General features: G+C 36.6%; 1 protein-coding gene and 1 long non-coding RNA gene across 4 annotated transcripts in view; both read right to left on the bottom strand.

The window, feature by feature from the left end:
* LOC146914882 (uncharacterized) overlaps window positions 1-16,295 on the bottom strand; it is a 44,685-nt gene that overhangs the window by 21,743 nt on the left and 6,647 nt on the right. The window contains exons 6-9 of one of the 2 annotated variants that reach the window (XM_085717554.1): window positions 14,700-15,131; window positions 14,364-14,588; window positions 14,020-14,144; window positions 13,507-13,940 (exon numbers count right to left, since the gene is read on the bottom strand). In XM_085717554.1, coding sequence (XP_085573680.1) covers window positions 13,852-13,940; window positions 14,020-14,144; window positions 14,364-14,588; window positions 14,700-15,131 — 871 coding nt within the window. In that variant the 3' untranslated portion in view covers window positions 13,507-13,851. Of the gene's footprint in view, window positions 1-13,506; window positions 13,941-14,019; window positions 14,145-14,363; window positions 14,589-14,699; window positions 15,132-16,295 lie in introns of those variants that run through there. The other variant, XM_085717555.1, reaches the window with a different exon arrangement.
* LOC146914883 (uncharacterized) lies at window positions 1,697-3,357 on the bottom strand. Of its 2 annotated transcripts, none has more exons than XR_015014434.1 (3): window positions 3,164-3,357; window positions 2,203-2,908; window positions 1,697-1,817 (listed from the first exon to the last, which is right to left on the bottom strand). It is a non-coding gene; the product is annotated as an uncharacterized LOC146914883 (long non-coding RNA). The 2 variants fall into 2 exon arrangements; XR_015014435.1 differs by having other exon boundaries at window positions 3,242-3,356.

Below are 16,295 nucleotides of genomic sequence, written 5' to 3'. Positions count from 1 at the left end.
TTGCAAATTTAACCTCTAAAAGAGAAAAAAAAAAGAATTATGTTTTTTTTTATCATCATAAGATTTAGCACAAAGTGCTAAAAATCATAGCATAATTAATGATATGTTGCTAAAGATTTAATATAAATTGTTTAATAAAAATTAACATACCTTACAATTTTTCCTCTATTATTCCCTTGCTAATGATCAATTATAACTTTATGTTATAAATTCCACTAAAACCTTAACCAAAATCTTGTCCATACCATTTTTACTGATATATATTGGTTTTAATTGACTAAGTTGCACAGCTTGCTATCATCGGGCTTATTAAAAAGTAATATTGTCAATGAGCTGCATACATGCATAGCTAGGCGCAAACTTTCTAATTTCTATGAGATAGTGGTGCAAGACATAAGTGTTGAGGGGGTTCAAGAATAAAATAACATGGAAAATTGGTATAAAGTTAACAAAGTGAGGGGGTTCACTTGAATCCCCTGGGTGTAACGTGGCTCCGCCACTGCACATGTCTATTGCTTTTAAAAAAGAAAATCAAAACTGGTATTCTGAACAGAAAAGAGAGAACACCAGTCTTCTAACCCACTCTCTCCCTTCCCACTTCAACCCCAAACACAACACCACCTATTTTCTCCGCCAGTCCGACGTCAATCTCCGCCGTGTTGTCGCCTCCCTAATATGCCAAGGCATATTTCTGTAAGTTCACCTGCCATTATTGAATTGATGATTGTTGCATCACTATTATTCCATTGATGACCATTGTGGCATAACCTACATGTCTCAAGCAATACAAGTCAGTTATCTTCTTTGATAACAAGCCTGTTTGCAATTTTCACTATGTTTTTTTTCCACAAAACAAGCCATCCAATTTTGAAAATAGATTGAGTAGGCTGGAGGAGGTGAATTGCATAGCCCTGTTGCAGAACGATTTTGGACAGTGCGGCGGATGAAAGCGTCAGAGAACGACGGCAGCGGTAACACTTGTTCGTGATGAATTCTCCCCTTCATCAACCTTCTAAATTGAACAAAGTGTTCTTCTCCGACACAATTAAATGTCAATGAGATACCTAGCCAGCTTCCCACTTTTCTCCAAACCTCCTTTGAAAATGTACATGAGAAACCCATATATGCTCCCGATTCTGCTACTTGGGAGCATAATGGACAAACTAAGTTTTATGCTTCATTTAAAATGCCTCTCTTACACAGTTCATCCCGTGTTGGCAATCTCCCCAACAATAGTCTCCAGCCATGCACTTGAATTTTTTACGGTACCTTTGTTTTCCAAACAGCCATGACTGCCTTTCTCAAGTTTCCTTCCACGTTAGTTTGATTATAGGTTGAATTTATCTCTTTGTAGCATGATTTAACCGTAAAACCATTTATTCGGTCGAGAATCCAAATCATTTCATCGCTAATCAACATGTTTGGCTTAATTTCATGCAACAGATTCTGCAATTCTGTAAGCTGCTGCAGCCTCCCTTCTGCGCTGAGTTCCGAGACTTTAATGCATAAGTTCCAAGTCCAGCTATTGTTTGTCCAGCTCCCCATATCTTCCACACTACTGTGTTTCAGCAGCTCATACCATATAGCATTCTCTTCAGTTATTATGCGCCATTTCCACTTGCTTAGTAATGCTAAATTGAACTCCTCCACATTCTTAATGCCAAGACCTCCTTCTTCTTTTGTTTTACAAACATTGTTCCAACTCAGCCAACATATTTTCTTGTTTTCTTGGACTCCACCCCATAAAAAAGAGCGTTGTATTTTCACAATCTCTTGCAATACTTTCTTGTTGGCAATAAGTGGACTCACATCTGCAGCTGTGAAACAAATAATCAGAATTACAGATCAGCCAATGACATGTTGGTATTAAGCATAAGTATAGTATTATTATACGGTTCTCAATTTGGTGATCCATTTTCAAGAACTTCTATTGCTTTACTCAATCAAATTACATTATATATAACTCAATTAAATCTTAAGATAAAATCCTACAACAACAAATCATTCTCTAATTTAAAATAAAGCAAATTAAATGGCAATAAGCCTTACAACAATTTCTTAAAATAAATCAACCAATTAGAGCACTGTCCAAAAATCAAGAGCATGTTGGCATTGAGCATGTTTTTATAGTTCTCTGTTTGACATTGATTTTTCAAGAGCTTCAATTGTTTTATGAAAAGAACATCAGTGTAGTTTACTTACCCTAGATTGCATCCTTCACAGTGATTCAGCTGAATCACCTGCCCATATTACAATCCTCCTTATAACTCGGCCAAATCGTTGACAACAGATATCAGCCCTTCTGATAGCTCTGCTGAATGTAGGGGACACAGGTTCCTAACTTGCAACCAAGACCTTTGCACTTGCACATTGTAAATTGCAACAAAACAACCCAAGTGTTTTACTAAATGGTTACCTTTCCACCATTTAGTAAAATCGTCCTGATATTTATATCTAGAGCACCAATTGCAGTGCCTAAAACAGTCAAAACACCACTTTTGGAAACCTCATTATTTGGCACAACATCAAAAACCAAATCAACAATAAATCACGTCTCCGGGAATCAAGACCCCTTGAACACTCAATTCTAAGCGGGATAAGATCAAAGTAAAATAAATAAACAACATGAAAGGAAAAGACAATAGAGCAATTAGGAAAAAAAGAGAGAGAACAAATGCATGTCCAAGGGAGAAAATGAATGTACACAGTCCCATCACCGCATGTAAATCCTTCTCTTCCAATCACTTTAAATACAGGCACAATTTAATAAAAATAAATAAAAAATAAAATGGAAGCAACTCAACAAAGAAAAGAAACAAAAATCATACGATTGATCTTACTTGAAGATAGTTTAATTTGTTAGAGTCACAATTCCAATACATCTACCATCTCCGGTGCTTCATTTTACCTGGACAGGAATTGCAAGAATTAAAATTTAACTAAATATTCAAATGGACAAAACAATTCCTTAGCCATTATTCTAAAAGAGAGAGAAAGCTACACTACTGAGAGTTCTTAAAAGCGGGAAACTACAACAGTAGATTTAAGTCCCTTGATAATTTAAAAACAAAAAATTGATTTGAGATAGTATGCTTTCAATTATGCAAAACTCAGACATATGACACAATAAGCAACACACAATAGTGTTATGAATTCAACCTACCATAGAAAAGAAATAAAAACCATTGTGATGAAAGTCTCTGATTCAAAAATATAAATTACAATCAAACATCAAACATACATAAATTCAGGAAATAAGGTGTTTTGATACGGAGGTGCAAACAGAGAAGCCAGAATTAGTGCCAAAGGATAAGAGTAGAGTCCATATCCCTTGATTTTTCCTGTTTATAACGTTTTGTTTTTCCTTTTAAATTCGATTTTCTGTTTTATTATACTTATGAACTTGATTTTTTTAACAATTGGGCTCATTAATATTTCTCTGAAAACAACCCATTTGGGGTTGACCTAGTGGTTGGCTTGGGATGTTGGAGTTTACTCCTCCAAAGGTCTCAGGTTCGATTCCCTCTAGTGCCAATTTCGGTGGGCAAAGTCCATACAAAGCTTGCTCTGGCTTTAAACGAGGTCCCCGCAAGTGGGCGGTGGGATTGGTTTCATTAGTCGATTCTTAGATCGGATACCGAGTTTTCAAAAAAAAATAATAATAATATTTCTCTGAAAACCACTATCTCTTTATTCTATCTTTCAATTCACATGGCATTGGCATGCCATATTATACTTATGACTTCACATTTGTAATAGGCACAATCAATTGTTTCATCCTTTGTAGTAAAGGATACATTATTAGAAATTGAAAGACCTCTACACCTCGGGTCCAAACCCAGTGAAAATATCAAAAATACGGAGGAAGTTCTGCGTTGAATTGTGATTTTTGTAGTGATGGTGAGGAAACTTCCGCTCATATTTTCTTGCATTGTAAGGTGGTGATGAAGGTGTGGGAAAAGGTGTTCCAGTGGCTCAATTTTAACTTCTTAATTCCAAATAATTTGTTTGTGCATTTTGAATGTTGGAGTGTGGAGGTGCAGAGTAAGAAGTTACGTAAGGGCTATCAGTCAATTTGACATACGTTTATGTGGGTGATATGGAAGATGAGAAATGATAGAATCTTCAATGATAGAAACAAAGGAGTGGATGACAAATTGACAATGACATAGTAGATGAGATCAAGGTTTTGTCTTGGCAATGTAGCTTGCATAGAATTTTGGTGTTATATTTTGGGTTGCCGTATATTTACAGTGCTCTTGTAATTTTTTCTCTAGCCGTGTCGTCCTTGTTGTGTGGTGTAGCTTGTTCTCCTTTCCCTTATTTATTATCGGTCTCACTTGAATAGTAACCATTATGTTGAGATGTAGAATTGTTGTAATGGAATAGTAACTATTAAACACGGACGCTCCTCGGATGAGGCATGTCCCGGTGTCGACATGCGTCGGTGTTCGACATCGACACGACACCAACATATATAATTATATTGAATTATGTTATTTTCTCAAATTATTATTGTTGTCGACATGTCAGTGTTCGTGTCGTGCCCGAAGTCTTTATCTGTTCCCGTGCTTCATAGAAGAGTAATGATATTTGTACAACCATAGAGTCATTTCTACGAAGCGAATCCAATGGTCAATTCATTTCAACATTTTAACCGACAAAAAATGATCAAAATAACCTTATAGTTTTGGCCAACATATATAACGACATATCTATGTAAAAGATTTGCTAATGGACAAACTAGAAGAGAATTCACACCATGTTATGATTAATGAATTTGATTACCTAGATGATTGTATCGATCTAGATAATGCTGTTGTGTATCTTGCAATTTTGGCCAACATATTTAACGACATATCTGGTGATGAAAAACCTGACAACAACTGTGTTTTTTATGTTGATATTGTCGTTGCCTGTTCATGTTTTAATCTGTATATGTTGGAGATTGAGTTGTGTTTTATAGTTGTTATCATAACTGATGTGGTTTGTGAACTTGTATGGTTGCATATATGTCATCTTAATAATAATATGATCATGGTTTTTGGTGTTGGTGTAAGCGTGTAACATTTGTATATCATTAATCATTGCGGTGTAATTTGCTACAATGGATGGCCGGTATAATAGTTGGACACTAGTTCACATCTTATTTGGATTGGTATTTTTTGAACTTATCTATCGACATAAGTTTTGTAAAACTGTTTAAGAGAACTTTTGAAAACAACTTACGAGTTATAACATTTTATCATAAGTTTTTCCAACTTATTTTCATAAATTCTTCACAATGGCGTTTTAATATGAGTAATATGTATGTCTTAGTCAACCGTATTATATGCTAGGATATTTCCTATATTTAATGGCATATCTGTAACTTAGGAAAGTAGCTTATGTGAATTATCTGTACCTTTAATTGGGAGATATTGTTAGAGTCAACTAGGAGTAATTAGTGGGAACGGGTTTCCTATGTTCATATGTATATGTGTATCTATTTCATGAGAATAAAATATTAGTATCAGATCCTTATTATGGCATCAGAGCTGATATTGGGAGAGAAAGGAGAAAAACTCCAAAAAGATGAAGTCCCAAAAACTTCATCTTCACAAGACCAGAATACGAATGGGGTTAAAAGAACTCCATCACCATATGATCTAAACAAAAATGACAATCCCGGCAACATCATCACACAAGTGCAGTTGCGGGGAGAGAACTATGACGAATGGGCACAAGCCATCCGGATTTCTCTGCGTGCTCAAAGAAAGTGGGGCTTCATAGAGGGAAGCCTTACACAACCAGAAGAAGGATCACCTCAGATGGAGGATTGGTGGACTGTCCAATTCATGCTGGTGTCGTGGATCTTAAACACCGTTGAACCAAGCTTGCGTTCGTCCATGGCCTACATGGAAAATGCAAAGGATCTATGGGACGACATCAAAGAAAGGTTTGCAGTCGTTAATGGACCTAGAATCCAACAGCTGAAAGCAGATTTGGCAGATTGCAAACAACACGGATTGAGCATGGTGGCATATTACGGGAAACTGAAGTCTCTTTGGGACGAGCTGGCCAACTATGAGCAGATTCCAAAGTGTTCGTGTGGAGGCTGCAAATGTGATATTACAGTTCGGCTTGAAAAGCGAAGAGAAGAAGAAAGGGTCCACAAATTCTTCATGGGTCTAGAAGACATAAGCTATGGAACTGTGCGGTCTAACATACTAGCTGCAGATCCTTTACCATCAATGAGCAAGGTGTACTCCACTCTCATACAAGAAGAAAGGATGAAAACCATTACACGAGCCAGAGAAGAACGTGGACAAGTCATGGGTCTTTCGGTTCAAGTGGGTTCTAGAATGAAGGGACGTGGAGAGATGAAGGATAAATCTATGGTCTGTCAACACTGTGGGAGAGAAGGCCATGATGCAGGTGGCTGTTTTCAATTAATTGGATATCCAGAATGGTGGGGCGAACGACCCCGCAGTGAGGCAAGAACCAACGGACGAGGAAAAGGACAGCACCGAAGTGTAGGACACGGAAGGGGAGGACTGGTCCGTGCCAATGTTGTACAAGCTGCAGGAGGACAGCCAAGCAATCCTATTACTACTGCAGAATCTAAAAACACTGCGCTGGCTGGTTTGAGCAATGAACAGTGGCAGACTCTTCTCGACATGCTGAATAGCCGTAGTACAAACGATAAGATGACGGGTAAGAGTACATGTGATTTATGGATTATAGATACTGGAGCATCTAATCATATGACAGGAAATTTCAAAAACTTGAGTGATTTCAAGACTGTGGCAGCATGTTCAGTAGGGTTGCCGGATGGACAACGAGAAGTTGCGACCAAGGAAGGAACTGTGATTCTTGATGGGGGTCTACGACTTAAAAATGTTCTTTATGTGCCAAAGCTGAAAGTCAATTTAATTTTTGTTTCACAGTTGATAGATGAAAATAAATGTATTGTCCAGTTTACTAACAAACTATGTGCGATACAGGACCACACTTCGAGGATGCTGATTGGTGCGGGTGAACGAAAAGATGGGCTATATTTCTATCATGTTGTCCAAGATGTGAAGGCCTACCAGATTAGTGCAGAAGATCAATTTGACCTTTGGCATAAGCGTTTAGTACGCCCTTCCTTGAAGATGGTTCAATTAATTCCAAATGTAAGGAGTAGTCATAGTAAGCATTTATTGAATAAAGTTTGTGAGGTATGTAAACGAGCAAAACAAACTAGAGACAAGTTTTCTTTAAGTGAGAATAAAGCAATGCAAAATTTTGATTTGATACATTGTGATCTATGGGGACCTTATAGGACTCCTTCCTCATGTGGGGCATCCTATTTTTTAACTTTAGTAGATGACTACTCTCGTGCTATTTGGATATATTTGTTGCGTGAAAAAAGGGAAGTGTCACAAACAATGATGAATTTTATTGCTCTTGTTGATAGGCAATACCATAAACAAGTTAAAATTATAAGAAGTGATAACGGAACAGAATTTACTTGTTTGAAAAAATATTTTTCTGAACATGGCATTATCCATCAAACCTCATGCACAAGCACACCACAACAAAATGGAAGAGTCGAAAGAAAGCATAGACATATCTTAAATGTAGCGAGGGCGCTGAGATTTCAGGCAAATTTACCTATTAAATTTTGGGGTGAGTGTGTGTTAACTGCAGGATATTTGATTAATCGCACACCATCACCAATATTGAATGGAAAAACCCCATATGAAATGCTTCATGGACAGCCACCAGACTATGAGCACTTAAAGGTCTTTGGATCATTATGCTATGCATACAACCAAGGTCGCAAAGGTGACAAATTTGCTAGCAGAAGTCGTAAATGTGTATTTGTTGGATTTTCCTATGGGCAAAAGGGATGGAAAGTATATGATTTGGAAAGGGAAGTTTTCTTTATGTCTAGAGATGTGGACTTTGTTGAAACAGAATTTCCGTTTGCTTTACCCATATCCAAATGTGTAGAAAACCAAAGGGAACAAATGGTACACATTGATGACTGTGCTGATGAAAATTGTGATGCTGAAATGATGCATCATGATGACCAGAGCCCTGTAGTGAAGGGGGGGGTCTAATGCTGATAGCCCTCAAATTCTTGGTGAAATATTAGAGCCCACACCAAATATGAGTGGTATAGATGAAGAAGTGGAATTAACTGCAGGCAGTGATGAATAAGTGGAATTAACTGCAGGCAGTGCCGATAATGCCAATCATCTTGGAAGGGGTCATAGGATAAAACAACCATCAGTGAGGTTGCGTGGTTATGTGACTAACACCATCAGAAAATTAAGCCCATCTACTTGTTCCCCCACCACATCACATGACTCAGGTGCGTGTTATCCTATTGCAAATTATGTAAACTGTGATAATTTTTCTACAAGACATTGTCAGTTTCTTGCAGCTGTTAGTGCAGAACGAGAACCCATGTATTTTAAAGAAGCTGTACAAGATGAAAGATGGTGCTTGGCTATGCAAAATGAAATACAAGCACTCCAAGATAATGATACATGGTCCATAACTCATCTTCCTCCAAACAAAAAGGCACTTGGATGTAAGTGGGTATACAAAATAAAATACCACTCAGATGGAAGTGTTGAGAGGTTCAAGGCACGATTGGTGGTTTTTGGTAATCATCAAGTTGAAGGGCTAGATTATGACGAGACGTTTGCTCCAGTAGCTAAACATGTAACTGTACGCATTATCTTAGCTGTAGCAGCTGCAAAGGATTGGGAACTGCACCAGATGGATGTCCACAACGCATTTCTTCATGGTGAACTTCAAGAAGAAGTGTACATGAAAATGCCACCTGGTTTCACCGTGCAACAACCAGGTATGGTTTGCAAGCTTAGGAAGTCTCTTTATGGCTTGAAACAAGCCCCAAGGTGTTGGTTTGCAAGGCTATCTGCTGCATTAAAAGACTATGAGTTTCATCAGTCTTATTCAGATTACTCATTGTTTATATTGAACAAAGGAACATTGCAGCTAGTGGTGCTTGTTTATGTGGATGATCTCATAATATCAGGCAATGATAGCATGGAAATTCAAAAGTTTAAATTATATCTTAGTGATTGCTTTCATATGAAGGATTTGGGACCATTAAAGTATTTTTTAGGAGTGGAAGTTGCAAGATCTCCTACAGGCATATTTCTTTGCCAGAGGAAATATGCTTTGGATATTATCACAGAAGCTGGATTACTCGGGGCCAAACCAGTGGCGATTCCTCTAGAGCAGAACCATCAATTGTCATTAGCAGAAGGCCCTTTATTACATGACCCCGCACAATACAGACGACTTGTGGGGCGTCTAATTTATTTATGTTTTACTAGACCTAAGCTCTCATACTGTGTGCATATTTTGTCCCAATTTATGCAGCAACCAAGAGAAGAACATTGGCATGCTGCTCTACGGGTGGTACGTTACTTGAAGGGGCAGCCGGGACAAGGTATCCTATTGAAAAGATCTTGTGATCTTAATATTTATGGTTGGTGTGATTCTGATTGGGCTAGCTGCCCCCTTACAAGAAGATCACTTACAGGTTGGTTCATTCTCTTAGGTGAATCCCCTATTTCTTGGAAAACCAAGAAACAACAAACAGTATCCCGATCATCTGCTGAAGCAGAGTACCGTTCAATGGCCACAACGACATGTGAGTTAAAATGGATTAAAGGTCTTTTGTTCAGTCTTGGTGTGGCACACACTCAACCCATGCATCTCTATTGTGATAGTCAATATGCTCTACACATGGCTAGAAATCCTGTTTTTCATGAACGAACTAAGCATATTGAGGTGGATTGTCACTTTGTACGTGATGAAATTATCAAGAAAAATGTTTGTCCATCCTATGCTCCTACTCATACCCAACTTGCAGACCTCCTCACCAAGGCCCTTGGTACTAAACAGTTTACATTCTTGTTGAGCAAGCTGGGCATACACAATCTCCATGCGCCAACTTGAGGGGGGGTAATGTGAGTAATCTGTATGTCTTAGTCAACCGTATTATATGCTAGGATATTTCCTATATTTAATGGCATATCTGTAACTTAGGAAAGTAGCTTATGTGAATTATCTGTACCTTTAATTGAGAGATATTGTTAGAGTCAACTAGGAGTAATTAGTGGGAACGGGTTTCCTATGTTCATATGTATATATGTGTATCTGTTTCATGAGAATAAAATATCAGTATCAGATCCTTATTACGTTTTGTAAAACTGTTTAAGAGAACTTTTGAAAACAACTTACGAGTTATAACATTTTATCATAAGTTTTTCCAACTGATTTTCATAAGTTCTTCACAATGGCTTATAAAAAACTATCATTATGGCTTATGAAAACATCTTATAACATACAAAATCCATGACTTTTTTAAAACTATTACTTTTTCCACCCTGCTGCGTTCTCGCGCGCTCTGCAAAAATCCCAAAATACCCCTAGTCCGGATTACGTACTCCGGACCAAATTGTTAGTGTTTCCGGAAAATATAATCTGGACAAATACGCTATGAATATTTTGTGTCTTTCTTTGATGTCAACTGTCTTTGTTGACCGTTATACGACTCCCCGCATAAGCTGCAATGCAATTGCATGGGTCGTATGAGCGGTCAACAATGACCATGACACCACAAACACTCCTAAAAGCTACCTAAAAAACTTAAAAAAATTGAAGAAAATGTAAGGAAGGAGGTGAAGAAGAATGAAGGAAAATGTTGAAGATCCAAGCATTTTGATAGCCTAAAACAAGTCCAAGGTCATTTGGAAGTCAAAGAAAACGTGTTTTTCATTCAAAACCGTCCAAAAAACGAGTTAAAACTCCACTAACCGGCCAGACCTTTGGTGAAACGGCACCGGCCAAAATTTTACTGAGGTGTTCCGGAATATAAAATCCGAATTGCATGTAGATGTTCCGGATCTTATAGTCCGAACTGCACCAGACCCTTTTATTTCGAGCATTTCTTGGTGAATGGCTTGGAAAAAAATAGAACAATGGTACATAACATAAAAAGAAGCAACATAAGACAAATAAAAAGTTAAAAAACTCATAATAACATAAATGATGAATCTTTTAGGAATGTGTTCGAAGAGGAGCTTTTGAACTCGATCCTGCCGGCCTCCCAACTGACATGTTACGATCGGCAGGCCGATATGATCGAGTTCATAAGAACCTCTTCTTTGGAGTTAGATCTGCAACACAATGAAGAAAGAAAAGGTGATTTCAAGAGGATTTCTTTGAGTTAGATCCTGCTACCTTGCCAAATGACATATTCATCTGGCAGGCAGCACGATCTAACTCATAGAAACCTCTTGATATTTTTGAGTTATCTATCTATCAAGGAGGCATCAAGGACTATCTATATATTTTTGACAGCATGCAGAGGATCTTCATCATGTCGTTATATAGAGATCTATATATTTAAAACAGCGTGAGAAAGATCCTCAACTTCATGACAAAAATTTGCATGGTTATCTTTGGTGTGTTTGTGTGTTTTGCTTGTATTGAAGATCAAAATTGGAGAGGGTGTATTTATAGAAGTCCTTGGATGTTGTGGACCACATAAACTCTTGGTGCAATGTGGATCACACAAAAGAATCCTATGCTGAGGTATTCCGGATTTCGTTTTTCGGAACACACTAACGCCCTAGGTGAATCCGGATTGCATAATCCGAAAAGCATATATGTGGTTATTTTATCGATTAAATGAACATCTTTGACGTAAATTAAAACATATTCAAAGTTTAAATAATGTATATATTATTCAAAACATAATGAAGCAGCTTAATTCAACAACACATAACTAACACGCAATTAAAACAATATAAAACACGCGATTATTTAAAACATAGCACATTATCACGGATCATCTAAACTAACTTCTTCCTCCTCTGGTCCATCCAGCAGAGCCCTGATCTCTTCGTAGTTCCTGGGTCGGTGCAAACTTTTCAGAATTTGTTCAACAGATCTAACCAACGAAGCGTCCAACTCGATCGGTCCTCTAGTGTTGTGCTGACCAAAGACAGAGAACATGGTTCTCACGTCGTCGTCGTTTGTGAGTTTCATCCGGCTGAAGCGAAGAGATTCGGCTGAGTTGAACAATGGATCTCCATATTCGACATCGACCACCCTTCTCGTGTCTCTGCGGTTGAGTTGACGGTTGATTTGATCTAGCTCATCCTTCCGCCCGGAGAAGGTGACATCGTCGCGAATCCTAAACAGATGGGGTGGTGTTCCACCTTTGTAGTAGACTGCCGTTAGCTTGGTGTTCGGATCAAAGTCAGGAAATTCCATGTTGAAGAGGCATCTGGGCGTTGTAGTTTACTTGTAATGAAAATAGGGATCCCGATTTATAGATGTATATGGGCGTTGTGGACCACGAAAATTGTAGGTGCAATGTGGGACACACAAAAGAATCCAATGCTGAAGCAATCCGGATTTTAAAATCTGAACCAAGCATCACCATACACAGTCTCAAAACGTGTAAAACGTGTTTTTACACGTTTTTTCACTGTAATTATGGCCTTCAAACAGGTTTTTGGTCCCTCCCTCCCTATAAGTAGGCTTCAAAAGTTCACAATTTCTCACACCTTCTTCTTTCTCCTCTTCTACAACGATGTGTTTCCATCGCTGGTCTTTCATATAAAGAGACCTCTTTGGAAATCCATCAAGGGTCATATGATCAGTAAATAGGGAAGGGGTCAGTCTAGGTGTGAGGTTGGTTTGTCTGGGTGTCATATTGACCATCATGGTCTCTTGTTCCCTAGAGGCCCCTGTGCCCCCTCTGTCTCCCCACCAACACCAAAGCTACTGGTATGTCCCATCAGGCAACATTGATTTCTTCTTCCCCGCCATCTTCTTTCCTCCCACCCTCTTTCCTCTCCACCAGTGGCAGCAACCACTGGTATAGCTTATGTAATAAGATAAAATTATAAATAGTTTTAGGATATAATAAGCTTAAAAAGCTTGAAAATTATTGTAATGTATTGTTCATATATTAATAAAATGAGTTGTTTTTATTCTTGTGTCTTTTTATTTCTGTTTTTTATTTTATTCGCATTTTATTTTACGAATTGTAAAGCTTAAAATTCCAAAAGTTCTGGTAAAACATTATTTCGGATTTTAAAATCCGGAAACATCTGCAAAATTCTAAAAATGTAATCCGAAAAAGGAAATCCAAACCAGGGGTAAAATTGGAAGGAAAAAAAATAAGGCTCGCAAGGAAAGGCATAGGGTGGGAAAAGTAATAGTCCTTTTTTTATTAACATTTGCCATAAAATTAGCTTATGTAAGCTTATACATAAGTGCTTATCGAGATAAGTGCACTTATGTATAAGCCTAGATTCCGCGACAATCTCATCTCTTACTCATGATACACTCTTCCAGTTAGTCACCCATTATTTTATCATGTTTTCCTTTGTTTGAATTGATTATTAATAAAATGCAGACGATCTTTTCCTAAGCTACTATCTCATTTTAAAAAGTGTCAATCTTGCTTTGAAATACTTTTGCTGATCAAAATACCTACATTTAATCATCAAAAAATTCTTAATATATATACACTTGCCAAAAAAGATCCACCTCCCGAGCAGTCAGATTACACATATTCAAGATGTCGGATCAAGATCGAACGGTTAAGTTTTAAACTCGGTATTTTAAATTATAAAATTAAAAATTAAAACCTATGTTCTTTTTAACCGTCCGATATTGCTCCGAATGTGTGTTCTCCTTAACTACTGGGAATCAAATTTCATCAAAATAAAAACACCTACTTCTGATAAAAACTGAACCAAAAGGGATATAAATACATAAACTATGGTTAGATGCACATTAGTACTATGCATTAAGACTCTATTCATTTCTTGAACCAGCATCATGTATCTTGGATGGTACTTGATTTCTTCTATAAACTCCCCACAAGTAATACTTTGATTGAAACCCTGCAAAATGATTAAATCAAAAACTTATACACAATTAACAAGCAATAAAACTCATATATGTAAATGTAATGTAACTCACTCTTGTATTTTCTTGGGAGCATTGTAGAAGGAAATATTAAAAGCTCAGCTTTATCAACCCTAGCTCTCATGGCAAGGTCATTGGAAATCATTTCATCAACTAGCTGGTCAAAATATCTCTCATCCCTATCGAAAAGACATTAACATGGAGAGATCATATCAGATCTATAAAAAAAACTTATACAAAGTCTTATCTCAATAAGCAGGGTTCGCTACATGGATCAAATTACGCCATAATGTTCAATCATAAAACCATATTTGGATGAGTAGTGAACACAATAAATAATAAAAAAACAAAAATGTTTATCGAATCAACCATGTTATTAAGTTTGTGCAAAACCTCACCTTTCATTCTGAGGAAAGAAATAAAGGCCAATGCTTAGATTATTCGTTCCAAATTTCCGGAAACTTTCTGGCCACACAGCTTCTCTTTGAATCATGTCTGCTTCAAGCACATTAGGTAGATGTTTTGTCTCCTCGAGAACTTTAGGACATGCTAAAGTGGACAAGTGGCACAATAATCCAGTGATGATTTTGTCAAAGCTTTTGTTGAGAACCAGCAAACTTCCCCTATTAACCACAAAATTCAACTTCAGACAATGATTTCACAGGAGCAGCTATAAAAGTTACATTAATTCCGAAATAATGTAATAGAAGTCACAAAAAGAACAAATTTCTTACCTCCAGATTGGATCAGAAATAGGTTGTGGATCAGCAATAGTAACAGCAGTTGCACATCCTTTGCTGGAATCGACTTCACCTTTTTCTGAATCAGTAATCTCAATATCTGAATCTGTAGCCTCGTCGTCTAAATCTGTCGACTCACTATCAGAGTCATTTATGACTACTACTTCACCTTTTTCTGAATCAGTAATCTCAATATCTGAATCTGTAGTTTCGTCGTCTGAATCTGTCGACTCACTATCAGAGTCATTTATGACTACTACTTCACCTTTTTCTGAATCAGTAATCTCAATATCTGAATCTGTAGTTTCGTCGTCTGAATCTGTCGACTCACTATCAGAGTCATTTATGACTACTACATCTGGCTCGCAGTCCTCACAAAACCAAATAACCTCATCCGTAAAAATGACAGGCCCATCTAAACAATACCTGAAAGGCCAAAAGGTGTTTTAGAATGTGAAACACTGCGATAGCAAAAGCTTCCAACTCCATAAAATGCAAAAGTTTCATGTTAAGAAAAATATGATGGCAAAACACAGGAGCAATGGAAGTTCATCGTATATTAATACAAATGTGTTGTTCACTAAATTAAAAGAAGAGAACAATGGTGTTCACACAATTATATACTCTTATAGAGTAGATGCATTGGAAACACAGGAGAACAATATCTTACGATATAAAACAATAGTCACGTGCATTTAAATCATGTTTTAGATCCATATTACCCTTATTAATGTCTTCAGAATTCTACTTCTAAACCAATAGAAATTTAAAAGCATGTCCATATGGCAAAGAAAATAGATGCATCTGCTACTTGACAACATAGTTATAATTTGCATGGGTTATCAAATAGAATGGTTTGATGATGGATTGGTAAGCAGCTGTTTTTTTTTTTTTTTTAATTTAATCATATAAAATAGATATTGGGTTCTACCATCAAGTGAGTCCCACCATCATTAATTATTTTTGACTCTTTCTGGATTTTTTTGTGTCTTTATCTCTCCAAATAGAAGAAACGGAGATGGTCATAAATGGAGAGGATCTTAACTCGTGTAAATAAGTTTCTTATTTTGATCTTAATTTGTCTAGGTATATACGTGTGTAGATTTCATACGTGTTTGTCCAACTGGATCTGAAAAATTGAACTGTGTTAGATATAATTAATGGTGATGCTAACATATGTCATAAAATCATATGTCATGAATAACAAGTCTTTATTAAAAAAAATGAATTTAAACTTTTTGAGAAATAAATTGGAATAATTTTAAGACAAAATTTTCACATTAGATTTCTTAACATATGATACATGTTAACATTTTCCATAAATAAGAATAAGTCAACTCAAATATGTTTATGTCTAAATAATGAAAGAATTATCATCATATATTGTGCTTTTACTTATTGAATTCAATAGTTGGTTAATTTATTACTACATTCGCCCTTAAATATATGACATTTTTCTTCAAATACATGAATTAAAAAATTTAATAGTAGTATTAAATTTGTTTATAATTGTAACCAAAAAAAAAAATTTGTTTATAATTATTACCATTGTTTTTACAATTTTTTTTTAAGAGACTTTTACAATTTTAT

The sequence above is a fragment of the Medicago sativa genome, chromosome 6, assembly GCF_051527215.1.
Source record: "Medicago sativa cultivar Bolivia chromosome 6, Bolivia_mono, whole genome shotgun sequence".
NCBI lineage: Eukaryota > Viridiplantae > Streptophyta > Magnoliopsida > Fabales > Fabaceae > Medicago > Medicago sativa.
The sequence above is the reverse complement of the archived record's forward strand: the minus strand, read 5'-3'. Positions and strand labels throughout refer to the sequence as shown.